This window comes from Theropithecus gelada, chromosome 17 (assembly GCF_003255815.1).
Source record: "Theropithecus gelada isolate Dixy chromosome 17, Tgel_1.0, whole genome shotgun sequence".
In the NCBI taxonomy this organism is placed as follows: Eukaryota; Metazoa; Chordata; class Mammalia; order Primates; family Cercopithecidae; genus Theropithecus; species Theropithecus gelada.
The window spans coordinates 16,726,521-16,754,347 of record NC_037685.1 but is presented as its reverse complement, the minus strand read 5'-3'; the positions used below and the strand labels follow the sequence as shown (position 1 = coordinate 16,754,347).

Below are 27,827 nucleotides of genomic sequence, written 5' to 3'. Positions count from 1 at the left end.
CCTAAGCATTTTTTTTTTTTTTTTTTTGAGACGGAGTCTCGCTCTGTCGCCCAGGCTGCAGTGCAGTGGCCTGATCTCAGCTCACCGCAAGCTCTGCCTCCCGGGTTCAGGCCATTCTCCTGCCTCAGCCTCCCGAGTAACTGGGACTACAGGCACCCGCCACCTCGCCCGGCTAGTTTTTTGTATTTTTTAGTAGAGACGGGTTTCACCGGGTTAGCCAGGATGGTCTCGATCTCCTGACCTCGTGATCCGCCCGTCTCGGCCTCCCAAAGTGCTGGGATTACAGGCTTGAGCCACCGCGCCCGGCCAGAAACATGATATTCTAAAAAGGTACTTAGGCTCACCACAAATTATGAGTGGATATCTGCGCATAGGGTCTTACATTAAAAGACATTTTCCCACATAACATCAGATTTGGAATTACTGGATTTCCTGCTATCACTAAACATAATTGATAAAGGATAAATGCAGAGAATGTCCCATGGATGGGAAGCCCATCGTTCTACGCTTACAAATATGCTCACATAGACATGCCCATATACCCCATATTCTCTGGCACTGGAACTTCGCTTCTCCTCTCCTTTCTGCCTGAAATGCCTCTATCTATACCTCCCCCTTGCATCTGGCTTACTCTTGCTCGTTCTTTAAGGCTTACCTCTGGCATTGCCTCTTTTGAGCCTACTCTACTCCAGATACAATGTCTACTGCCTCCCTCTCCACACTCCACATATTTTGTGGCTACCTTGACCTTTGTGTTTATCATACTCCCGAGGACCCTCCCTTGGTGAGGGCCAGCCTTCGTGTTTAACAATCCTGGCTCAAAATGACTCCCTGCTAGAAGTTGTGTTTTCTCTCTGTACTCCTTTTTGTACTCCTGGCATCTAGCAAAGTGGTTTTTTAGCACATAGCCAGAGCTCGACAATTGTTTTGGAAAGAGAAAGAGACAGAGACAGGGAGAAACAGAGAGAGGGAGAGAGAGAGGTGTTACTTAGCACATAGAATACAGCACAACTACAAAAAGACAAATAAGATAACAGGTTGAGGGAAATTCATTGTCTAGTAGATACGAAGAAATATTAAAATAATCAATCAGTCAATATGTACTTATTGACAAACTACTATGGATAAATTTACTTGATGATTCAAAGAGTTATAAGATGATGCCATTTAGTTGATGAGTACACTGCAATAGTAAGCGATGTGTCAAAGTAATGCACAGTTAATTGCTAAATGAGAATCGAAGATAATAAGCCTTCTGAGTCCAGATGACAAAAGTCACACCTTAGGGTGTGAAAGCTTTGGGGAGGAAGTAAAATTCATGCCAGACTTTTTGAAGGATGGCTTGGTTTGAGATGGTAGACTCCATTGACCCACACTGCCTTCACCCTATCTACCTCTCATTACACCTTACCTTTACCATGTAACCTTAGTCCCCCACCACACCTGATGTATAGACACACATCAAAGTTCCACTTCCATTTTCTTCTCATTTAATATTTTCTCAACAGGTGTCTTTACTCTATAAAGATACTACATTTTAAATCCTTGGGTTCAACCCCAAATTGGATCTTCAGAAACTGCCTTTTACCTGAGCACACTCCTTCCTCCCCTCTAGGTGTTTATCTTTGCTTGGAAATCACTGATACAGATATATCCCGCCAGTGTCCCAGACTCTACCTGCTCAACACAAAGCACAGTGTCAGCTGCTTAAGACCAATTGTGTACTCCCTATTCTGCTCCTATTTCTTCCCACATTGATTAGTGGCATTACTATGCTTAAAATCACCCTGGGCTTGAAAACCTAGCATTGTGTAATTTCTCTCCTTCCCCCAAATCCCACACCCCTATGGGGACCTGATCTCTGAGTTCCCTGCTAGAAGCTCTTCCTACAACATCAGATTTCCCAGAGAAGACTGATGTTCTTCTCATGCCCTCACAGTTGATCTTATGGTATGGTTATTTGTACATTCATACGCTCCAACTTTTGGGGCTATAAAGCTGATGCCACTTTTCAGAGTTCTCTGCTCTGGGACTCCCATCATGATGCTGAGTGACATCACCTAGACATGAAAGCCCTTTCTCTGATCCCTCCTCCCCCCGGAGTCCCTTCACCCTCCTCCCTTGCTGGGTGATGGTCTCTTTGCAGTTGCCTTTGGAGGTTCTCATGTGGCGAGTGACTCCCTCAGAAGCAAAGCCTGTGAAAGCACCAGCCAAATTAGGCTTGTGGTATGCCTCTGCCATCTCATGGTCATATCTTTTTTCTCCATCAGCACCCTAATCCTTGGAACTCACTGCAATGATGATTAAATAAACACAGTAAGGAACACAAAGAGGTCCATGATAGCTTTGATGTTTTATGTGTGGGTGTGGCTGAATATTCAACTTATGATAACACAAGAAAAATTTAATTTTAAAAAGTAGCATAGAATGCCTCTCAAAAGTGAATATGTCATCGTGTTTGGTTATGACAATAAGATTCTCTAAGGATAGGCTAGTGCAGGAAGAAAGGAGCTAACCTCCCCAATGTAAGTAGTTAACAGGAACTGGGGGCTGGAGAGTGAAGGTGGAAGAAAGGGGCTGTTGAGGAAAACAGCAGCAGGTGAAGGCCTGCAGAGAAATACCAGCCAACAAGAAATGCCCAATAACAGGGATGGCCAAAGAATTATGAACAGGGATTTCCAATATTTCATTTTACGTAGTTTGATGTAGGCTTCTGCAATATATTGCTACCACTCCCACCATCCCATGTCTTTACTAAGACTTTATCCAAGTGGCATTTGGACACATCAAGGAAACTATAGCTGGTTTAGTGTGGAAGTGAGAGAACAGGACAGAGGTAAGTCAGAAGTGAAATACTGAAGGGAAATCAGATCACAACGTGGTGATATGGCTTGCCTCTATGTCCGCACCCAAATCTCACCTCGAATTGTAGTACCCATGGGCCCCTGAGTCAAGGGCGGGACCAGGTGGAGGTGATTGGATTATGGGGGCAGTTTACCCCATGCTGTTCTAGTGATAGTGAGTGAGTTCTCAGGAGGTTTGATGGTTTTATAAGCATCTGGTATCTTCCCTTGCTTGCTTTCACTCTATCCTGCCACCCTGTGAAGAAAGCCCCTGCTTCTCCTTTGCCTTCCTCCATGGTCATAAGTTTCCTGAGGCCTCCCCAGCAAGGTGGAACTGTGAGTCAATTAAATCTCTTTCCTTTATGAATTACCCAGTGCCAGGTATTTCTTCATAGCAGTGTTGGAACAGACTAATACACACATGCTCCTTCTCACCAGTTCTATTCAAGAGAGTATTGGAAGTTCTGACCAGGGCAATCAGGTAAGTGAAACAAATAAAGCATATTCGAATAGAAAGAGAGGAAGTCAAATTGTTTTTGTTTGCAGATGACATGATCCTATATCTAGAAAACCCCATCATCTCAGCCCAAAATCTTCTTAGGCTGATAAGCAACTTCAACAAAGTCTCAGGATACAAAATCAATGTGCAAAAATCGCTAGCATTCCTATATACCAACAACAGGCAAGCAGAGAGCCAATCATGAATGAACTCCCATTCACAATTGCTATAAAGAGAATAAAATACCTAGGAATACAGCTAACACGGGAAGTGAAGGACCTCTTCAGGGAGAACTACAAACCACTGCTCAAAGAAATCAGACAGGACACAAAAAAATTGAAAAACATTTCATGTTCATGAATAGGAAGTCTCAATATTGTGAAAATGGCCATAGTGCCCAAAGTAATTTAGAGAGTCAACGTTATTCCCATTAAACTATCATTACAGGAGAATGAGATAGGAGACCGGGTTAGGATGAAGAAGGATGGATTTCATTTTGAACACGTTGAGTTTCTCGTGTCTTTGAGACAGTGGGCAGTGGGCTACCCAAAGGCAACTCAGAGAAGAGATCTGGAGCAGATATAAACGAAGAAGTGGAGAGCACACAAATGGCCACTGAAACCCTGGATCTGGATGCTGCTGTTGAAAGGCAGAGCACAGAACAGGAGGAGAAGAAAAGAGGGACTTGGAGCCTTTAGGAGCATCAACATTTAATGGCTTGGTAGAAAATGATGAGGAAGCTGAGGAGACTAAGGAAGAAGGGCTGAGAAATCGAAAAAGAAAGAAAATCCAGAAGAGTGTGTTGGGGGAGTGTGCTGGTTCTCGAAACACAACAAGAGAGATTTGATAAGGGCGTAAAGAGTCAGTGGTGCCCTTTGAAGGGTGACGTGGTTATACAGACTGATATGAGCAATGTCATCAGTGACTTAGGGAAAGCTGTTTCCATGAACTAATGGTGATAGGAACCAGCAAATGGAGAGGAAAAGCAGCATCAACTCTTCTGAGAACGTTGGCTAAGATGGAAAGAGAGGAAAGGTGTCAGCTGAGTAGGTTTGTAATACAAGGCTATCAAATTTTTAGGAGCTATATTTTTTAAGATGGAAGAGGTTTGAACATGGAAAATGGGGAAACCAGTGAAGCAGGACTTTGATCAGAGAGGTAGGAGGTGAGACAGAGGAATGTAACAAGGAACAACAGTTATAAAGCTAAAATTCTGATTCAGTCTTGATTAAAATGAAAATAAAACATGCTCTGATAAGACAACTTCAAAGGATAATCTGCTTGGCATATCTTGATAATTCAAAACACTGTATTGGTTATTTCCATTCTTAGCAAGAGAAGAAAGAAGACAGAAAACATCAATATCCCAATGGTTGAAATCACAATGACCAAGAAGCAAACTTGGAAATCAGCTAGAAGGGCCAAAGGTTTTATTTAAGTTAAAAATTTTACATGCCATGTCTTGCTGTCATGAATTACAGCTACTCTCTTGAACATTTACAAAAATAGGACAAGAGGCTTTCAAAGATATTCAAGTCTTAACTCCAAAATTTTGTTTGATCACCCAGGTCTGAACTCTCTCATTGCATAACTAATGTATACCATACATAAAATGACACTTCTCAGAAAATTTCATTTTTTCTTTAGCTATAAAATATGATAATTTTAAAAAACTCCCTGTAAGTATAGGTATAGATGTAGATATAGGAATAGATATATTAATTATAAAGATAGACTAACATAGTTATAGGCATAGATATACATTTAAACAAAGGTATGATATTATGAGCTGTTCTGTTGATAAAAAAAAGTTTAAGGCCTTTTGGGTGTGGTTTACATTGTGCTTGTAATAGATTTTAATCAAAACACAATATAACACAAGTTTTTAATCTGAACTTGATTTCTTCCATAGTATAAATTAAGAAAGGAACAAATGAGAGATGGGATAACCCATGGTGTTAAGGGCTACAGAGAGGTCAAGGGAGGAAATTCCAGGAAAAGGACTCATTCCTGGATGACAGGGGAGTTTGATGGTCTTTTCAATTGTGCTGCACAGAAAAAGATGTATGGGAGAAAATGAAATTTCAGGGAAAGATTAGGTGGTGAAAAAAAGCTTGCAAAACTAAGAACAGAAAAAGTGAGGGTGTCAGTCTTAAGTGAAAATTCTTCTGGAGAAGATGGGAGGGGAGAGAAAAGGGGGAGAGATGAACACCAGTGTATTAGTGAATGATAAAGGGAAATGTTTGACATTGAGCTATTAGCTAGTGTTATCAATCATAGCCCCCCATTTTTATCTGTTTTTGACCTATTTTCATTTTCTTTGGGCTCCTCTGGGAACAAAGATATCTTTGTGAAGCCTTTACTCCCTTTCATCATTTAATAATCACTTCTATTTTTCAGCATTTACTAAAAAGGCTGTTTCTCAGCCCTGGGAATGCACTGGCATTAAAGGTGAGAAACAGAAGCTGTACTTTCAGCTCTTCCAAAGAAAAGCACTTCAGAAATCAAAGGCATTGCTATATTGTTATTATTCTCTCCTTCCCCTGAAGGCTTGGCATGACATATTTTTGATGCTCAAAGAGAAGTCTTTTCGTTTAGCCATTATATTAATAATCTGTGACTCTAAAAAAGGAATGGATATACAAATTGATCAACCTAGCCTAATCATCTCCTCTTTCCCTTAGTTCCAGAGCTATGGATCTGAGCCAAGAATCAGAAATAGGAACATTGTAACTCATTTCATCTTCCATGTAAATCACATCCAGCAATGCATAATTGTGAGGGAGGGCAGAGAGCCAAGCCCCATCAGCTCTGTGAAAACAGATCCACAACCTCAACAGGCATTGATAGCATGAGATGTTAATTCATGAATAATCCTTCCACGTTTTTACACTGTTATATAACCAGTTGCTTTTTATAATGATATTGGAATAATGAATAATTGGAATGATGAGTTGAGGACAAAATATGAAGTTATTTTAAAAATAAGTAATAAATAGATCTAAGAAAAGTACCAGTTATTCTCTATCAAGACAAAAATGGATGAATCTTAACAATACTCAGAAAAAATAATAACTAGGAGAACTCCTAGTTAACATTTTCCCCACTTAGATAGCTCCTTACATCTAAGGTATCACCCATAGGGAAGTATCTAATAACAGCCTGAGAGGAAATAATGTTTTAAACTCCAAATGTAATTCATACATGGAAGTTCATGTAATTGGAAGTCATCTGTAGATGAGCAGGTTCTAAAATAAAACATTGTAACAGTAGGTGAATGTGACTCCAAGTTGTGACTGCTCAACATGTTATAGAAATATAATTTGATTTAGTTATAGATAGGTAGACAGATAGACAAACAGATAGACAGAGATAGGATAGATAGATAGATAGATACATAGATAGATAGATAGATAGATAGATAGATAGATAGATACATAGATACATAGATACATAGATACATAGATACATAGATACATAGATACATAGATAGATGTAATGATAGGTATAAAAAAAGTAACTCGAGCTCTTTCTATTGACCAACTAGAGTTTATTTACATCCTTATAGATCTCACTCAAATTATTTCAAAATACATGTATTTCTAAATATATCCATTACTTGGAAATGAAAGAGACATTAGAAGTCTGCACAGTAGATGGAAATTTTATACAATAAACCAATCTAATATTAAATGAGCACATAGTTTAATAAAATTTTCTTTTCCAATAGTCAGAATTAGAAAAACTGATCCCATTGAAACATGAAAATATTCTAGAAGTTGAGACATAAAAACATCTTTGGATACCTGAAAAGTAAACTAAATAGAAGACCTGTTTTTGTTTCTGAGTTAGTGATGATATTGATTATAGAGCACGCTTCTTTAAAGACCAGAGTGTAGGTTCCATGTTTTGTTCACTGATATATCCCAAGATCCTAGAATAATATCTGGCACACAGCAGTGTTTATTAAATATTTATTACATTGAATTGGTGCTGGCATTCCTAGCATGAAAATTGTAGAATAAGGTGTCCTCCACCTGATCTATCATTTAGTTATAACTATTACTCTCAACAACAAAAAAATTAGAAAATACTCATTTGTCACTTAACATTTATGAACAACTTGCCACACATAACCTCATCCAGTTCTCCGGGTTCTGCACAGCCTGGAGACAGCTGGGCACCAGGAGCCCACATCGGAACCCCTGTCTGATGCCTGACTCTGTTCTCTCCTACTGTCACTGTTAAGGATTAAGTTGTGTCCCCTCTGCCCCCAAAATTCACATGTTGAAGTCCTAATCCACAATTCCTCAGAATGTGACCTTGCTTAGAAATAGGGTCATTGCAGATGTAATTAGTTCAGTTAGGATGAGGTCATACTGTAGTAGGATAGACATGATTAGCTGCTTCATAACAAAGGGAAATTTGGACTCAGACGTGCACACAGGGAGAAGGTCATGTGAAGATGAAGGCAGCAATCAGAACAATGCTTGTACCAACTGGGCAATGTCAATGACTATCAGGAAACTGCCAGAAGTTAGGGGAGCCCTCACAGTCCTCAGAAGGAACCAACCCTGATGAACCCTTGATTATGGACTTCTGGCCTCTAAAACTGTGAGGCAATAAATTCCTGTTGTTTAAGCCACCCAGTGGCACTTCGTGAGAGTTTGCAGCACCCAGTTTGTGGCACTCATTTCTTTTGGCTGTAAGTAACCCTAGCAATCTAATGCAGCCACCTACTTACTCCTAGCAGTTTGTCAGATGTCCTACCAGGGTACTTGTAGCCCTGACCTTACTCCCACTGGACACCCTCCAGTACAGAGCTGAGAGTTCACGAGATTGCCTCCAATTTATCCCAAAGCATGCACAATTATATGTTGTAGATGTCTGACATGTTCTTCCATCTAATGGCACAGCAATTACGCCCGACACCTTTCCCTTACCGTCTCCTGGCTCCTGTGCTTGAAGAGGCATTGTAACCTGGAGGGGGCGGTGGAAACCAGGACTGCCTGTTAAGAAATGACACAGTAATAAACACGATGCTTGAAAGGCTGATCCCACCCACATGTCTGAAAATAATTTGACAGTTAAAAAGACAATGAGATTATACCAAGCCTTGGAAGTAAAATGAACACTATTTCATAAATGAAGTAGGAAGTAACTGTCCTATATTCTAGGCTGTCTGTTCCTCCAAGTAAACTTCTTTTCTCATTTCCTTTGGCACTAAGTAATGTGGACATTTCTTTTAAAAATAAATCTAAAGCAAACCTGGAAAATAATGACAATTGCTAAATCTAGATAGTAAATTCATGTATGTTTATCATGTTATTCTCCCTATTTTTTGCATGTCTGAACTATTCATAACAGAAATAACAATCTTATACTCTACTCAAAATATATACAGTTTTATTTTTATTTTTATTTTTGAGACGGAGTTTCGCTCTTGTCGCCCAGGCTGGAGTGCAGTGGCGCGATCTCAGCTTACCACAACCTCCGCCTCCCGGGTTCAAGCAGTTCTCCTGCCTCAGCCTCCCAAGTAGCTGGGATTACAGGTGCCCACCACCATGCCCAGCTAATTTTGTATTTTTTAATAGAGATGGGGTTTCTCCATGTTGGTCAGACTGGTCTCAAACTCCCGACCTCAGGTCATCCACCCACCTGGGCCTCCCAAAGTGCTGGGATTACAGGCGTGAGCCACCACGCCCAGCCTCAAAATATAATTTTTTAAAAACTGTGGGCCAGGTGCAGGGGCTCATGCCTGTAATCCCAGCACTTTGGGAGGCCAAGGCAGGTGGATCACCAGGTCAGGAGCTCAAGACCAGCCTGGCAAAAACGGTGAAACCCCATCTCTACTAAAAATACAAAAATTAGCTGGATGTGGTGGCATGTGTCTATACTCCCAGCTACTCGGGAGGTTGAGGCAGAGAATTGCTTAAACTCAGGAGGCAGCGGTTGCAGTGAGCCGAGATCGCGCCATTGCACACTCCATTTCCAAAAAAGAAAGAAAGAAAGGAAGGAAGGAAGGAAGGAAGGAAGGAAGGAAGGAAGGAAGGAAGGAAGGANNNNAAAGAAAGAAAGAAAGAAAGAAAGAAAGAAAGAAAGAAAGAAAGAAAGAAAGAAAGAAAGAAAAAGAAAAGAAGCTGATAGAAAACTCTGACAAGTAAGAACATTGAAAGCGTAAGTGAATATCATAGCAGCACTAGCTTCAGTTCTAACCTCAATTAGAAAGATGTCCTCACATCACTAGGTCATAATTTTAGTTGGTAGCAATAGCTAAGCAGAAAGACCAAGATACGAATGAAAAATGAAGATATTCAGATGAGAACGGTGTGCACTACAGAAGAAAAGGCAGACAGGAAAACTGGCTTTAAATTGTTTAAGTAGGTCTCTTCTCTGAGCCACTGCAGAGCTGAACTAAGACAAGTTACGAGTCACTCAAGGCAGATCCCAGCTCAAGGTAAGGAATAGATGCTACCCAGGAGAGCAAGTCAAAGATGTGTCCCAAAATAATGAGAGTCTTATTGCTGGCTTCAGTGACCCTGAATTATGCCCAAAATGTCAGAGGAAAGATTCTTGCACTAGGTAGGAGATTGAACTGACTATCCTAAAATTTCTCTTTCAAACTTAGGAATCTGTTTTTACTAGGCAAAGGGTCAAGGGGCATGAAATTTAGGTTCAAGGGAAAGATGAATCACATTTCTGAGACTTTGCAGGCTCAACCAGAATTTTGTTGAAGGAAAAAAATAGAATCAGTCATTTTTCTCCAGCAGCACCACGGCAATGTCAGCCGGTCCATCAACAAACATTGAGTACCTACCCCGTACAGAGTATGGACCCAGGTACAGACAGGGAAATTGAGAAAATTTTAAAACATTGATGTTTGTAAATGCTTATTTTCCATTTGCATCACAATTCATAGCCCTGGGGTTTTTTCAACATGCAAACTTCTCTTCCACCATCATGTTCTGTCTCATGAAGAATATTTGGTCACCACTGGTCCAACTACTCCTCCGTGCCTGCTAATTACATAGGACTCAGTACCAGCAGAATGTGGGAGACCATGCAGAGGAGGTCGGTGGAGGAGGCAAGAATCAAACAAATACAGATGGATGTCTCCAGAAAGGGTCTTTGACTCTGCATTTGGAAGCAAGACCAGCCCAATCCACAGAGCGGAGGTGGCATCTCCACATACAGGCCTGTTTCAGGAGCATGGCAGCATGGGGCCCTACATTCATCGTTATTTCAGGTTAAGATATTCCCAACAGCAACACTCCATGAAACATGCTACCTCAAGTAGTTCGCCATTTAACATGCGAGCTCTATCATCTAAAACATTTCCTAGAAATTCAAGGCCCTAAAAGAACTGAAAACAAGACTCTGTATTTGAGAAAGAGATTGTTGGGGGAAAGAGCTGAAGTTTGGGAACAGCAGAATGTAGATGCTGGATCCCTGCCAAAGAGAGGAGGAAGCTTTCTAATGCTGCCTGGGAGTTTGGTGGATGATTTGCTTCAGAAATTAATAAAGAACAGTCTTTCATAGTATATCAGCAAGAGGCAGACACAGTGAGTTCATTGTACCTCTTCTTCTTTACAGGAGTAGTAGCAGAAGTGGATGCTACGGTGTTGGAGGTGTTTGCATTCAATGAACTGCCAGGTTGCCTATTTAATGACAAGAACAACAATTAATCACACTCTCAAACTTTTTCATTTCAGCCTACCTTTGAAAAGGCTTAAATTCTACTCATATTCCTGCCTGCTCTCTGTTCATCATAAAGTGTTTCACTTGAGGATGGAAAAACAGCCAAAAATCTTCTCCCTTAGTTGACATATTTTAAAAGTTGTCAGGTTCTCATAGAACTAGCTAAAACTAAAGGAATAAAGAAGTGATTCATAAAATGACATTAACTGTCTGAAATTCACACCAATCAATTCTGGCATGCTACAGATTCACATTTCTTTTATTCCTGTGATTGTATTGTGACTTATTATGTTGCAGTTTTTTGCATTAGAAAAATTTTTAAATCATACCATCTTAAGTCTCTATCTAGCATTTATTCATATATGCAGATCCTCAAAAATGGAAGTGACCCAGGCCTGTTTAAAGCTCTGAGAGGTGTGATCCAGTGTATAAATCACTTTATACATAAATAGGAATTCAAAAATAAAATAAGTTTACAAATATGTCTGATTTGGGCTGCTTGTAACCACCAGTAGTACATTCCAGGGAAAATGTATTTCGTTTAAATAGATTTTTAGCTCACCCCATGATTTCCCAATTCAATTTTCTCTGAAGGAGGAGGCATAGATGTGAAGGGTGGGTAGGGAAGGAAGTGAGGTGTGGAGGAAGGGTTAATTATTGTGGGAGTAGAGAGAAGAAAAGTCCTGTGGGGGAAAAAATAAGGAGTCTAGATTTTAACAAAGAAGAAAAAAGAAAGGATCACCTAAGCTTTGGTGTTTGATTAGAGTAATGACTGGAAATCTTTTTTTCTGCAAAAGTCCAGATAGTCACATTTGGACCTTTGCAGACCATTTTGGTATTGTCTTCTACTACTCAACTCTGCCAGAGCAATAGGGGCATGGCTGTATTCCAATAAAATTGGCCTGAGGTGGTTTTCCCTGGTTTTTCTTGAACACGTAAAAAGAAATATACTACAATTAGAAAGAATACATACAACTTTGTTACTTTCGGTGATCTAAACATGGACATGCTCCTGGTAAGAGAGAAAGAAAGCAAAGTTTGAACAATGAAGAATGAACGTTTGCATCTATTTGGAATTATTCTTGAATTTACAGTTATTAAAAGTTAGACATTGATGAGAGAAAGAAATAGAAAGCATCATATTTTAATAAATTTCATAAGATGATTTCATGATTTTGTCACTTGTACTAGAGTCCAAAGAATTTTTCTTCTTCTGAAAATTTAGTGTCGTTTAAGTCCAGTATTTTTATTTGTTGGATTCAGTAATTTTCCTTAACAATAATAATGTAAAATTTGCATTTGCACCTATTTCATAATTTTGCCACCAGGACAACTTAAACAGAAACATAAATGTGGTAAGAATGGTGATTTGGAGCTACTAGCGCTCTTGATTTTTAAGCTAAACAACAAGATTTTATTCTAGCCATGCACAGGAGTAATGATTTTTACTCCTGAATTTCTGCAATAAAAATAATAGAGAGTAAAAATTTACAGAAAGATATCAAGTAGGATTGAAGAATTGCAAGTGCATAGGTAACACTTAGAAAAATATTATACTTGAGCCTTTCCCATAGCTAGTAGATACTGGTACCTATTGGTTAGTTGTTTATCCAAGGTATTGGCCTTATACGTTTTAGCAGCATCATTTCTGTCTGAGATCCTTTATAAAGAAACAAGACAAAAGTCTGAATAAACATTTAAATTGTCAAACTCCTTTCAGACCATTTTCTTGCTAGAATAGCTTAACAATATAACCTTTCTCCCGTAAAGAGAACTATTTTTCAAGTGTTACATTTTAGAAAATTTTTAAATAAAAAGAAACTACTTATGACAAAATCTACTTATGAAGTTGTTTTAATAGAGTTTGAAATTTTATTTTACTTTATTTTATTTTATTTTATTTTATTTTATTTTTTGAGACAGAGTCCTGCTCTGTCACCCAGGCTGGAGTGCAGTAGTGTGATCTCAGCTCACTGCAACTTCCGCTGCAGGGTTCAAACTATTCTACTGCCTCAGCCTCCTGAGTAACTGGAACTACAGGCACTCACCCCCAAGCCGAGTTAATTTTTGTAGTTTTAGTAGAGATGATGTCTCACCACGTTGGCCACATTAGTCTTGAACTCTTGACCTCAGGTAACCCACCCGCCTCCACATCCTAAAGTGCTGAGATTACAGGTGTGAGCCACTGCGCCCAACCTGAAATATTAAAAGTGTTATGCCTTTTGCCTGTTTGTCTTTCTGACTCATCGAGCATTTAACTCATTAACTATTTTCATTTTCATTATTGTCTAATGATATATCTTGTCAATGACAGTACTTCCTAAGTCAGTGAAAGGCATCAATGAAATACTTTTCTTTTTTTTAATGGTTTGTGGCATAAACAATATTATGTGTTTGCCAAACACATTTTCTTTTCTTTCTGAGCAATCAGGGAGACCACATTTCCCAATCTTCATTGCAATTAAATTGGGACCATATGATTCAGCTCTAGACTAAAGAGTGTGGGCAGACATGTTATCTGCCACTTCCAGACCCACTGTAAAACCTCCTGGTGATCTTCCATGTTCTTTCTTCCCCCTTCTACTATGGCTTTGGTATGCATGGCAGCATAAAGATGGCAGCATTAAAATATGGAAAGAACTTAGGTCCCTGAGTCACTTCATGGACTCCAGCAAATCACATTGGACTCTGATGTGTCAAGCAGTACCTTATAGTATGTTAAACCATCTAGATTTGGAAGAGAGGAAGCAGACTTGTTAAAAAGTTACTCTACCTTGACAAATTAGTTTACTTTGACTAATACATGTAATGAGTCCAAATGATCATTAGAGATTTTAATCATTCTAATCTCATAGATCTAGAAAAGCTGTGTTCACCTGCTTCTTGAGTTAGAAAGGACAAATAAGGAAGGTTATCATTCTCTACCAATGGTGGGATCTCATAACTTCGGCCCCGTTCCTTCTTTCCTTGTCTCATACCTACTACTGTTTGCTGGTCATTTGATATGCTTTCTCTACTCTCCAGAACATCCCTGCAAGGTAGGCATAATGATTTTCATTTTATAGATAAAGAAATGGAGTCTCAGAGTCATTGTGTGGCTTTCTCTTGGCAACACAAATAGAAAGTAGTCTATCTCCCAAGTCATTCACTGGGATCCAATGTCATATATTTGATTCTGTAGTATGATTGTTCCCCAAACGCATATATTAGGTTAACACATCTTCCTTTAGTCTTCATTCTTCATCTCTCACAATCTCTTTCATGCTACCTAGGGGATAAGTCTATCAATGGTAATGGAGAGAACTCTAAACCACTATTTCAATATGTATGTTGATTTCATATTGCTGGGGGATATTAATTTTGTAATTATCCTGGAAATTAAATTTCTGTCAACTAGTGATATAAATTAGGTTATTTTAATAAACATCGGTTTTGGAGACTTGAAATACCCAACAATGTAATTAGCAACATGATCAGAAAAGCTGAAGGAAAAGTTATACTTTCACAATGGAGCACTAGGGGGCCTCCTAACCTAGGTTTTCCAAATTAGTTATAACCCACTATCTCTGCATGCTACATACATATTTATGTTTCTTTTCCACACCTCGTCTTTTACACACATAAGTATATTTTAAAGGGAACTTTTCAAATGCAAACCCAGTACTTTTCTCATATTCATTAAAACAATTCATCTGCATCATTATTAAAATGCCAATGCACACATACTAGATATATTTGATCATCCTCCTCCTAAAATTATTTCATGTCTTATATTTTGGAGTGGTCTATATTACAGAAGTTCGGCTCCTGCTAACAGGACTTGCCTTTCTTTACTGACGCCTGTGTTCTCTTCCTCAAATCTATTTCCACATCGAGTGCCTTGGGAATGAGCTGCCAGAATACTTTTTCCAAACATACCACTAAAGTGTATAAATAAATTATGTAATCTCTGGGCCTGCTTTCGAAGGTATAAAATGAAGGACTTGGGATATATTGGTGGTTCTGAATCACAGCTGCACATAGAATTACTTTATAAGCTTGAAAAAAAATGCTTGAGTTCCACCTCAGGCTAATTAAATCAGAATTTGAGGAGTGAGGGGTAGTAGGATAGAAGGCACCAACAAAGTTTAAGAGCTCCGTCAGTGGTTCTAATTTATAACTAAGGCTGAGAATGACCTAACTACATTGCCTGCGAGGTCTAGTCTATTTCCAGCATTCGTAGGCTGCGTCTCGGCTGACCTGACATAAACGTTCAGACACATAGCCTACAAAAGCTTATGTCTTCCACCTTACTTGAGGTCAATTATCTCACTTTAAAATTCATTCCTAGAAATAAGGTTTCCTTCTTCAATTAGCCATCTGCAAGACCAGGATGAATGGACAGAGGTATTTTATCTACCTCTTCTCTATGCACCGTTGTGGAGATGAGATCTTGTACATATACTACAAATTCACTTTTGACAAGGATGATAATTTTTAAAAGAGAAAGACCAACTCTTTAAGATACCAGTGTTGATTGTCCTCTATTCGGGTGACTGACTTGAAAGCCTAGGAATAGTGCAGAAGGTATATACATTTGCTACATTAATCAACACTGGCACAGTCTGAGTTTAGAATCTATTGGATGCTGTAAGTTACCATGTATTTTCTTAAAACTCAGTAGGTGCATTTTTGCCTACAATTGCCACACGTCTTTAGCTGCAAGGAGTAAACTCAACTAGCACTGGCTTTGGGTATTCATGGTGCCTATTTAATAGGAGTCCAAAAGACTCCTATTAAAGATGCTAACTTTGTCCTTTACTTCTGCTTACTAAGCATCTCTACCAAATCTAAACTAAAAATGTGATTTGTGGCATTTATACTTCAACCTGAATAGAAGTTGCCCTATTTTCCCTGTAGAGATGAGCGCTTTCCCTCCATGTAAGAAGGAACTAACAGCAGGCACACACATTGGACTCATTCTATCAGCCCTATGGAGACTCCAGTGTCGAAAGAGTATTTTCACTTTCTAAAGAGAAAGTAAAGAGCTAATGTCTCTGTCCTGGAGTGTATTGAAACTATTGTATTATTAAAATTTACAGTCTCTCCATAAAGCAGTTGCACGGACTGATGTTTTTCCACCATCAGTGTGGAAGAACCAAATGTTGGAACAAGGATTACACATATTCACACAAAAAAACCCTATATTCTTCATTTTAAATTGAACTAACAGATGCCGTGCAGTACCCACCCTAGCTGTACTCAAATCAGTGTCACTAAGAATTGTTCACAACAACCTACTATTAGCAAGATTTTAGAAATGCATCTAGTCAAGATTTAGTGAGATTTGAAGAAAGTAATTCAATTCTTAGAGCTCTCCATCCCTGGGAATAAAATAACAGCGATTCAAACCTTATTTTGGTAAACGTTTAAATTCTTCATAACTTTATAAGAAAGGGAATATCGTATGTTATGCATTCTACTTACATGGTTCAAAAGAACCTTACCTGTCCAAAGTGTCATCAGAACTATATCGACTAATTGTGGCTTTTGACACATCTCTCTCATTTACTTTCCTGTAGCAAAAATAATTACCAAAAAAATCAGATAAATTATTTTAAAAAGTTTATAAAACCTATCATACATATGGCAATATTTTGACCTATTTGAGTAGGAAATGTACATGTTACCAAGGAAAGACAGATTTAGAGTACCCAAATCTTCCAACTTGGATGGAATAAATTATGGAAAATCCAATATCCAATGCTAATAAAAGATTCTTCTCTGGCTTCAATTATTTCTAACAACAATGTAACATATTCAAATTAGGGATAAGGATTCGTAAATCATACAACACAACAAACAACACAACACGCAAAATGGTTAATAACTAATGTGTACTCTTGTCAATGTTGTTTATTTCTACATAATAGGAACTCAATCTTTTATACTCAACTATATTTTGTTTGCAGAATTTTAGCAGTGCCATAAACCAGCACCATGGACTAAATCCGTAAACGCTTTGTTTAATATTCAGCACCGTGGACAGGGTTGAAAGAAGGGAACTTACAGGGAGAAGGAGGGGAAAGACAGCAAAGAAAGGAAAGGAAGGAAACAGGAAAAGCTGGGAAAATGAAAAGGAGAAAGTGGGAAGCGAGAGAAGGGAAGGATAGGAGGAAAAGAGGAAGAGAGAAGAGTGATAGGAAGAAGGAGAAGAGAGACAAGGGCAAAGAGAGGAGAGCAAGACAGATGAGCAAAAATGGGGGGAGGGATTTAGAAAATAATAGAAAAGAGGATAGAAGTTTCAATAGAAGGAATCGTGATCATGGAAGCAAAAGAAAGATCTTGATCAAACATGAAAAAGCCTGTTTAATGCCACCTATAACCCTACGATATAAAGCAAGCAAGCTTTTTGGAGAATTCTCTATTATTTATTGTGTTTGTTTTTCCAAGTATCATTTAAAACCATCCTATCCAAAGTATTGCATTAGAATAAGTACTAAGACTAGGTGCTAAAGATTTAATTTTAAACTTGATGTGGCATATTTTCACTGAGCAACTATTTGGATGTATTCAATATAAAAAGTACTACAAATAGTGCAAAAAGTATATTTGCTGTATTAGTAGTGGAGAAAGTAACATTTGCTGTATTAATCAACACTGTTGTACTAATAAATATAAGGAAATCTAGAATAAAATAACTATAGCTGCCATCTACAGAGTAAGACGGACAAATCAGGTATGTACCTCCAAAGACAGAAAGTAGTGAGTGCCATAAATGAGGTTTAGGTAAGGTGTAAGGAAGTTCTAAGTTGAGAAAGCTGATTTCTAGGTATGCAAACCAGAGAAGGCTTTATGGAATGAAGTGCAGTTTGAGCTGGGCCTTGGAGGGGAAATAGATGTGGAATAGATGTGAACATTTTCGAATAGAGGTAGAGGGAACAGTATCAGTTGAGGCAAGAAAAAAAGTGAAGAAAAATGCCAAATACAACTCCCCCAAAGTTTAATACAACCCCAAAGTGAAATCATGGTGTGGTTCACCATCGTGTGTAATGTGTAAATGCAAGCAGGTGCTGGAGGGCCATCTGACCCCTTCCAGAAAACAGCCCCTCCCAAGACACTATCACTATGTCTCTAGGTGGCCATTGTCTTCCTACTACTTATCACAATAAGACATGTTTCAACATGTTATTTTCATTCTCTCTCCTCCCTCACTTTCAACTAGGATGCAAGTTCTGTGAAAGCAGCGACTTTCCAATTGTGGATAATATGAAGGTATTATCTAAGGTGATGACAGTATATTATTTATTTTCCTTTATTTTCAGACCCCACTCATGTCAGCTCTCTGCACACATTGTCATCTCTGTGGGAAGTGCTTCTTTCCTTGCTCCATGCCCAACAGCCAGTCTTGCCCATTTGGGAAATTTTTCCTCATAATCCTTCAAGCATCATCACCAACACCAAAGACCACTTCCATAGTGAGGTCTCTGATTACTTAGGCAGAGTTAGTCTCCCCTCCTTTCTATTCCCATAGTGCACTCACACACGTCTACTATAGCACTTTCCGTGACAAACTTTAGTATTTTCATTTGTGGATATTTTTTCATGAATACAAGAGCTCCAAGGTCAAAGATTATGTTCTATGCATCTTTGTATTCCTGGCACCTGGCACAATGCTGGCACATAGCGGGTGCTCCAAAGGGGCTGTTGAGTGGGCATCAAGGTAAAGACAGCCTCTGCAGAGCAGAAAAATGACAAGTGACACCCTCTGAGCAAGTACCAGGAGAAAAACAATCTGCCCTACTCTTTTAGGGAGATTGATTCTGTGATGTTAGTTATAGGTCAAGGGGGAAATGTCTAGGGCTTACAGATTTTTGTTCCTTAAAAGACTGATATGCTACTTTAGCCACAACGCTGGCCACCACGAGGAAGGGTTCAGGAAATCAATATAATTTAAAATATGAAATAAGCATGAAAGGGATTATGCTCCTGTTAACCTAAAACACATTGTATGTACATTAAGAATATGAAGCGTATTTCACACTTAAAAAACATAAGGGTCTGTGTTCTTTAATCATTCCAGAGAAAGGTGAATAACATATACGCAGCAATTTCCACGGGTGGCTGGACTCAAATGATGAGCTTCTCCTTTGTTGGTGAGATCAGAGCCAGCTGAGAACCAGGCTCTGATCTTCAAAACCATAAAGACTAAGGACAGGGCCTCGGCCCTGTCACAGAACAGTAAATCAGATGAACTAAAGCTGGCATCAGGAAAATGAAACGGCAACTCTGTGTAGAGGGTTATATGCTCAGCACCCTTAAAACAGGTCAAAATTATTAAAAAGTTTAAAAGGGTTGAGAGAAATTCATAAACAAAAGTTTCCAACATAGACATGTCCCAGGTGTCTGCTTAACTTTTTAAGCTCCATGCCATAGAAGACATCCACACTCCCTTTCTAATTACATTTTAATGACAGACACAAGCTACTAGACCAGATAAAACTTGTGTCTGATAAATATTTAGGTTCTTCTGATGGGTGTGGTTGTTTGTATGCATGTGAGTACAGCCGTGTTTTAGTAACAATATTCTCTATTTTTTTTATCAGTCCGAGATTATTTACATCATTGTGATTACTGTTTTATCTTAATTTTTCTACTAATGTGCTTTGATCAGTCTATTTGCCACTGAGGATCAGTTCATGTTTTCCCACTAGCCCAGGAGTTTCCAAAAAGAAAGGTACTGTACCATAAAGCAAGTGAACTCTGGAGTTGTTATTTCTGTGTTTTAGGATTCCTTTCCCTAAGGTTCAGAGATATCTAATCTGGTCATGTTGATGTTGTTGTTTGTTTGTTTGTTCATTCATTTGTTTGAGAAACAGGGTCTTCTTCCATCACCCAGGCTGGAGTACAATGGAGCATCACTGCCCACTGCAGCCTCAGTGTCCCAAGCTCAGGCAATCCTCCCACCTCAGCCTCTGGAGTAGCTGGGACGACAGGTGTGTACCATCACAACTAGTTAAATAATTTTTTTTTTTTTTTTTTTTTTTTTTAGACACGTTGCCCAGGCTGGTCTCGAACTCCTAGGCTGAAGGGATCCTCCCACTTTGGCCTCCCAAAGTTTTGGGATTACAGGCATGAGCCATGGCACCCTGCCTGATCTGATCGTGTTTCTATGAGAGTCCTTTCTCTGCCTGTCAGGAGGACTACCTCCATGGGATGCACAGAGGGTTGGTTATGTTCTGCCTCCAAGTCATGGCTCTGGAGAGGCAGAGTTTTCTTGTGGAAACCTCTGATGATATCACAGATTCTCCTTCACATGCCCAGAACATCGGGGAAAGCCCGAGGCATGCTGCAAATATTCAGCTGTCTTGAACAAGTCTTCTCTGAAAACTACCATCTTTATGTTTCTGCTCATGATGTAACATGTCTGAACACCCACCTGTCCAATGCATCATGGGAATTATGTCGGTTGAGCACCACCCTACCATAATTTTCATCTCTGCAAAGAAAGAACAAAAGTATGTCACATGGAAAGTTACCACAATATTGGCTAAGCACCAAATGAGAGAGACATGAGGGCGAGCTCACAATTTTTGGCAAGGTTAATTCATTTTACTTCAGTTGTGAGAACACAAAATTATGTATCTATTTTAACCAGTCACCACTTGAAAGAGCATGAGAAAAGAAACAAGTTTGTCAATACAAATGATCATTTATCCCATGAGGTTTGCACATGATTCAACAATGAATGAGTGTTGTGATGTGTTTTGTTTTATCAGACTGTGGGAATATGAGCCCATTTGCTTTATATGTATTAGAAGAGTCCTTTTTGGCTTGAAGTCAAATACAAAAGCTTTCCACAAATTGTGTTTAAATTTAAGCAAGCCCATTATGTCTGGATATGTTGGTGGACTTGACAGTTCTCCTTCATAAAATGTGGGAAACTCAGTACCAATATTTGTGGTTAAGGAGATTTATAATTCACAGGAGACCTAGCCCACTTTTGAGCCATGAGAATACAGTTTGCTCTAGTTAATCATTAAAATAATCCTATGAATTAGGCAGTGAAGACACTGTCACATCCAGTTCACAGATGAGAAAATTGATTGGGGATTTTGTGGCTTTCCTAAGACCACAAGGTTAGCAAGTAACAGACATGCGTCTAGGACCCAAATCTTTTCATTCCAAACCGTTGCTATTCCTACTGGTCAACCCTGCAATCGACCTTCATATGTAAAATCTCAAAGTAATATCATTCTTGTTTTGTACAGTGGAACTGAAAGTACAGGCCCTTTCAGGAAATGTCAAAACATTTAGTGAAGCCTTTGGATTTGAGCCAAGGCAGAAAGTACTTGAACCTATTTCATGTCAACCCAACCAAACCTGAAATACCACATTTTTCCTGGTTGTGCTCCAGTAACATTACTCAATCCTCTGGTACTTTTTTTTTTTTTTTTTTTTTTTTTGATGGAGTCTTGCTCTGTCTTCCAGGCTGGAATGCAGTGGTGCAATATCTTTGCTCACTGCAACCTGTGCCTCCTGGGTTCAAGCAATTCTCCTGTCTCAGCCTCCCAAGTAGCTGGGATTACAGGTGCCCGCCATCACGCCCAGCTAATTTTTGTATTTTTAAAGTGGAGATGGGGTTTCTTCATGTTGGCCAGGCTGGTCTCGAACTCCTAACTTGCCCACCTCGGCCTCCCAAAGTGCTGGGATTACAGGCCTGAGCCATCATGCCCGGCCTCTGGTACCATTTTTAATGAAGCTATAAAAGAACTGTAGTAGACAATTAAATAGAAAGATGAACAGTAAAAGTGAAACAATGCCAGCAAATATATACTCTCAAAGACCCCAGGAGAACTTTCCTATCTTCCTCCGTATCTCTTACTGAAATTTTTGAAAGAGCAGCAGATACCAGGCATGTTTTTATCTGAGGAAGAATTATAACACACAGCCCAGAACTGGGCCAGGGAAAATCAGGGAAGCATCAAAGCCAATTTTCCCTTCATTCAGCAGCTCCTATGCCATCCAAGTTGGCTTCCCTGGGTTTTCTTGGGGAGGCATGCCTGGCATAAAAGCAACATTCCTCCCAACTGTGATTTGTCTTATACATTCTATCTTCACTCATCTGTGTAAATGTTGGCAATCCAAAATGTATGGTCTACATTTGACATGACACTATCACTACAGAAAATTGGAAATGCTCTGACAGAAGCAATAAATGCTGCTTCATGGAAGGAAATGATTGTTGTCCAATAGTGCTAACTCCAAAAGTTAGTGTGAGTCTCTAAATCTCTAAACTCCTGTATATTTCCTTGAAATAATAATATTCAATAACAGAAATTAATAGATATTTTAAATTTAACATTTACACGAATGACCCTTAAATAACCATATCTGCAGAGTTTGTAGATAGTTTAGAGTAAGTATCCTATAATGCAGGATTTCCCAACTTCAGGACTGTTGACACTTTGGGTTTGATAATTTTTTGTGTGGGAGCTGTCCTGTGATTTATAGGATATTTACCAGCATCCCTGTTCTCTGCACATTAAATACCAGAAGCACTCCCCAATTTTAACAACAAAAATGTCTTCCAACCTTGCCAAATGTCTCCTGGAGGTAAAATTGTCCCTGGTTGAGAAACATTTGTGTAATGGAAAAACAATGGACCATGTTAAAATCTCATCTCTACCACTAAATAGCTATGTGCCATTAGACAAGTTACTTAGCTTCTCTGAGCTCAGATCCCTCTTCTGTAAAATGAGGAGATATAACACCTACCTTGTGTTTTATTGTAAAATTACTGGTGCTTTATACATAAAGTATCTAACACCAAGCTTAATAACAAAGAAATTATAAAATGACTACATAATTTATAACATACACACAACACGATATATATCCGGGCTGGACAAATACCTATTGCAAATCTATATTGGCAATGAGGCTATATGCCTATGGCCATAGTTTTCAAATCTTTAAACCTCTCAGCTAGTAGAAGTAATGCTCAAAACAAACAAAATTTTGTTGGTGGTAAGTACTTACAAAGTAATACCATATATTCCACCTTCCCAGTACCTAGAAGTAGATGGCACTAAATTAAGTCGGTAATTTTTTAAATTTCTCTTGTACGTATCAAAATTTTATATATTAAATTTGGAATTATACTATTTTTGTTTATTTCAGCTGACATGATCAACATAGCAGGAATTGTCTGATCATGGATTAACTGTTACCTTTTTGGAAACTGGAAAGTCATGTTTTCTTTTCCATTTACCAAGTAAGCACAAATATCTATCCTAGGTAATAACCAGGCTCTCTCTCAGTAATGACTCACATTCTCTTATGTATGTGGATTTTTAAAATGGCAGAGGTATTCTTGAAACTCTGGTGTGTAACCTATTTATGCTTACTAAGTCTTACCAAAGATTAGACCATGCAACAAAGTGTTTCAGGAGAAAAGTATTCACTTTTCAGATAAGCATTAGCTTCCCAAACAGAATGCCTCTCTCTGCCCCTCCATCCACCCACCACGCTCCACACCAGCTTACTTTTCTTCTTCAGGGCGTTTCTTTATCCAACTGTTATCCTGTAAGAAAGTTCTTCTTTTGTTCACCTCGTGAAAATCCTGCTGCTTCCGTGTGGTTCCCAGAGTGGTGCTCTTCATCTCTATCAACAGAAACATGAAAGACTGGAAGATGTAATAGTGTGGAGTTGAGCGTGGGCTTGGTAACCTGAAAATCCTGAGAGGCACAACTGATTGGCCAGCATCAATCTTCTAGGCTGGCAAGTCCAGTACTGATTCAAAGTAGGATGCACCAGCAAGAAAGAACAGATCCCACACCCTATCACCAAAGATAACACACAAAGCTGCTCAGGTGCCAACTGAAACTGCCAGTGCCACTTATGAGGCCCCATCCAGTTCCTGGGAAAGGAGAACTCCCAGCCTGGGATAAACTGAGCCAGGATTTAGTGGGCTGGCCATTTTACCCCATAAGAAATATACCTTGGAAGCCCACAAAAGACTGTTTTTATAATACCTAGTAATAGTCAATGAGTCCTGGTCATTTGATTCTAAGTAACTTAATTATTTTATTCTGTAAGAGCTAAACACAAAGAAGGTCATATTTTTTAAAAAAAGATATTTTTATTGATTTTAAAAAAATGAATTCCAATTACATGACTAAAAGCTGTGGCATGTATACTTTTTCTTAAGCCTAACTTTGCAATGCTAATTAAATTAGACTATTGTTTCTAAGCATTCAATGTCTGTATTAAAGAACTGAGATCTGTGAGTTGTTTTACTGAAATGTTAAAGTTTTCTGAGTAAGAGAAACTCATGTACATTACCATTTCCTGTGGGAGACATTTTTCTCAAGGTAACATTGGACATGCTGCCTTCCAGTAAGGACCTAAAAGAAAAATGGGAAATAGAGAAAGCACAACAATGACTCTAAGAACCCGTAAGTGACTGTTTCATGACTGAGATTCACTTTTCAATGACAGTGACAGTCACATGGTCTGTCATAACAAATGCATGACATAAAATGCCCCTGAGAGTTCATCTCTTCCAACATATTTGTTTTACAGATGGAGAAAATGAGGCCCAGGGCGTTTTGTGATTCCAGCATTATATCATAAGCAATTGGTAGAATCAGGCCATCAGTTAATTCATGTGTTCAATCAATAATTACGCATGGAGTGCTTACACTGTCCCTGGCACTGAGCCTGGTGCTGGGGGCAGAAAAATGAGTTAGACAAGTGTCTGGTCATGGTCAAGAGGGAGAGAGAGAGATTGTGCTGAACCCACAGCACACTGTGAATGCCCAAAGAAGGGCTCCTCAGCTCCTTCCTGAAAAAAGCCAAAGCAAACTCAGGAAATTGCTGTGTAATTAGAAGGAAAGCAACCAGGCACATGGAAATCACAGACTTTGAGAAGCATTGGTGATTTTAGGCAACTGCCACGTGGAAAACTCAAAGTTTCTGAACTACTCTTCTGGTGTTAAGGGGTTAAGGTAACCCACAGCACCAGTCTGCCCAGGACTGATCCAGTTCCCCAGAACTGAATTATGACTTTGTGGGTCCTAGGCACTTTTGCCTTCAGGGTCCCTTCTTACTCACACAGACATACACACACACACAAATTTAAAATTATATCTTATGACTATGTTAGTATGAATATGATCCTGGCTGACTTCATTATTATTATTGTTCTATCAATATTTTTCTTCTGTTATTGAAAGAAATAAAAATTAGAATGCTTTTGTGGATCATAAATGTATTGTGGGCCTTTGTGAGCCTGAGTTAACCCTGCGTCTTCCTGAAAGTGGAAACCAGAAAAGTCCTGGGCAAACCTGGATGGCTGGTCACCCTAGGTGGGGTTATTATGTCCTTTCCAGTGTCCATCTCACCCAGACTGCGCATGGAACATAGGAGGGGCATTCAAGCTCAAGTCAGAAGCAAGTTTTAGGTCCATATTTATCACACTCAATGTCTGGAAAATGAACCACTTAATCTCCCTGCAAAATGAGGCTATTGAAACCTGCCATCTACTTCCTAAGTTGCTGTGATGATCAAATGAATAATGTACACAAAAAAACCACTTTGTTAAACGATCAATGCTATTGGACTTAAGGAAATATTATTGGACAACTGTCTATAGGTATAACTTGGGGTTCTAAAAGCCCCTACTTCCTATCCTCTAATGCGAAAGTATTTCCTGCAACAACTTGCCATAGGACCTGAAGCAGGAAAGACACACTTCTCTGGGTCAAGGTATTATTTTCCTTGGGGTCGCTTCTTAGAATGTCAGTAGCACTGCAGAAGATCAGAGGTGGAGGCTGTAAGTGTCCAGACCAGCTCCCCCTCACCAGTCTGAAGCTTGGCAGCTACAGGCTCATGACTGCACCTTCCCTGAGGATTTGCCCTTCACTCCGCCTGGCTGGTTGCACAGCCTCCCCACTCACTACAACCTGGAGCCGGTGGCTGACTGACCGGGATAAAAAAGGTCAGTCCTTTGCCTCAAGATAGAATCAATTTTATCCAGTGACTTGCACTTCAGAGCTGAGATCTGGCTGTAGATCAGCCAGCAGAGTGCACATCCTTGCTCACTTCCTTCCCTGGCCTTTCCCTGCCTCTCTCCTGAAAGCACACCCTCAATAACTCAAAAGCACCCAAATGCCTCTCAGAAATGGCTTCTGGGAAACCTAACCTAAGACGTGGATTAAGAACCAATGTATTCATCATGACCATTACCTTCTCAGGGACCAGCAGCTGTTCGCTGCATGAATAGCTGATTCTGAAGGTCTTAGTGGAGTTAGAAAGAACTGCATCTAAGTGATGCTGTTCACTGACTGTGTCACCTTAGGTATGTTATTAGCTCAGGTCTCTTATTTGTATAATGAGATGAAATAGGAACATTATGAGGTTCAAATATTACTAGATAACATATGTAAAGTGTCTAATTATTGCCCAGCACACAGTAGGTGCTTGATAATTTTTAACTCCATACTCCATCACCTTGGCAAGCAGAGAGCAAAGACATAGGAGAGGTATGGTTGGATGTGGGATGGGATGGAACAGACTTGAACTTGGGCAGCTGGGCACACCAGAAGTGTCAGGGATCCCCTGGCTGGCTATGTTTGGAGGCTGCATAGATAACCTCTGGTAAAATGAAGGTAAAGAAGCCCCTAAAGGCAAACTTAAAGCTCAACTAGTGACTATTTTGCCTCTCTCTGGGAGTGTGTCTCAGGACTTTTGGCTAACCTTTTTCCTGTTTCTAAATGGGCTCTGATATATTTTTTTTCCTCTTAGCCGATAAAGACCTGGAGAGTTCTCAGTTGATTGCACTAGAATTCTCAGGTGGTCAAAATGCTGATTGCATAATTAGTGATACATCTGCAGAGACAGTAATGCAATTGTGAGACAAAAGACAGGGTAAATGGAGAAAGCGTGTTTTACAATTACCTGCTTATTTTTCTGTCCCTCCCAAGAGACTGTGTTTCTAGTGGGCAAGGCCTAAATGTTTTCCTTCTATTTCCAGCATCTGGGAGAGAGTAGGTCTTCCCCGGGTGCTTGTTACTGGCCAAGTCATGTTCCTCCAAAATTTATATGTTGAAGTTTCCATCGCCAGTATCTCAGAAGGTGACTATATTTGGAGATAGGGCATTTAAAGGGGTGATTAAGTTACATCCATGCCCCTGAGCAAACTATCGCGAGAACAGAAAACCAAACACCGCCTGTTCTCACTCATAGGTGGGAATTGAACAATGAGAACACTTGGACACAGGAAGGGGAACATCGCACACCCGGGCCTGTTGTGGGGTGAGGAGAGGGGGGAGGGATAGCATTAGGAGATATACCTAATGTAAATGACGAGTTAATGGGTGCAGCACACCAACATGGCACATGTATACATATGTAATAAACCTGCACGTTGTGCACATGTACCCTAGAACTTAAAGTATAATAAAATATAAATAAATAAATAAATAAATAAATAAATAAAAAAGAGGTGATTAAGTTAAAACAATGCCCTTAAGGTGGGTATTAATTCAACCTGACTGGTGACCTTGTAAGAAGAGAAAATTTAGAAACACAAAGAGACACCAGAGGAAAGGCCACTTTGAGGACACAGTAAGAAGGTGGCCATCTGCAGGCCAAGGAGAGAGGCCTCAGGAGAAATCCAAATCTGCCAATACCTTGATCTTGGATGCCCAGGCCCCACAACTGTGAGACAATGATTTTCTGTTATTTAAGTCACCTATCTGTGGTATTTTGTTATAACAGCCTGAGCAAACTATGGAATCCTT

At 39.4% G+C, this 27,827-nt stretch overlaps 1 protein-coding gene across 1 annotated transcript in view; it reads right to left on the bottom strand.

The window, feature by feature from the left end:
• SCEL (sciellin) overlaps nucleotides 1-27,827 on the bottom strand; it is a 119,913-nt gene that overhangs the window by 76,411 nt on the left and 15,675 nt on the right. Inside the window, exons 2-9 of the mRNA XM_025364287.1 lie at nucleotides 24,367-24,428; nucleotides 23,568-23,685; nucleotides 20,459-20,518; nucleotides 16,527-16,595; nucleotides 12,632-12,700; nucleotides 12,014-12,052; nucleotides 10,920-11,000; nucleotides 8,286-8,351 (exon numbers count right to left, since the gene is read on the bottom strand). Of these exons, the coding sequence (XP_025220072.1) occupies nucleotides 8,286-8,351; nucleotides 10,920-11,000; nucleotides 12,014-12,052; nucleotides 12,632-12,700; nucleotides 16,527-16,595; nucleotides 20,459-20,518; nucleotides 23,568-23,685; nucleotides 24,367-24,409 (545 nt within the window). The 5' untranslated portion in view covers nucleotides 24,410-24,428. The remainder of the gene's footprint in view (nucleotides 1-8,285; nucleotides 8,352-10,919; nucleotides 11,001-12,013; nucleotides 12,053-12,631; nucleotides 12,701-16,526; nucleotides 16,596-20,458; nucleotides 20,519-23,567; nucleotides 23,686-24,366; nucleotides 24,429-27,827) is intronic.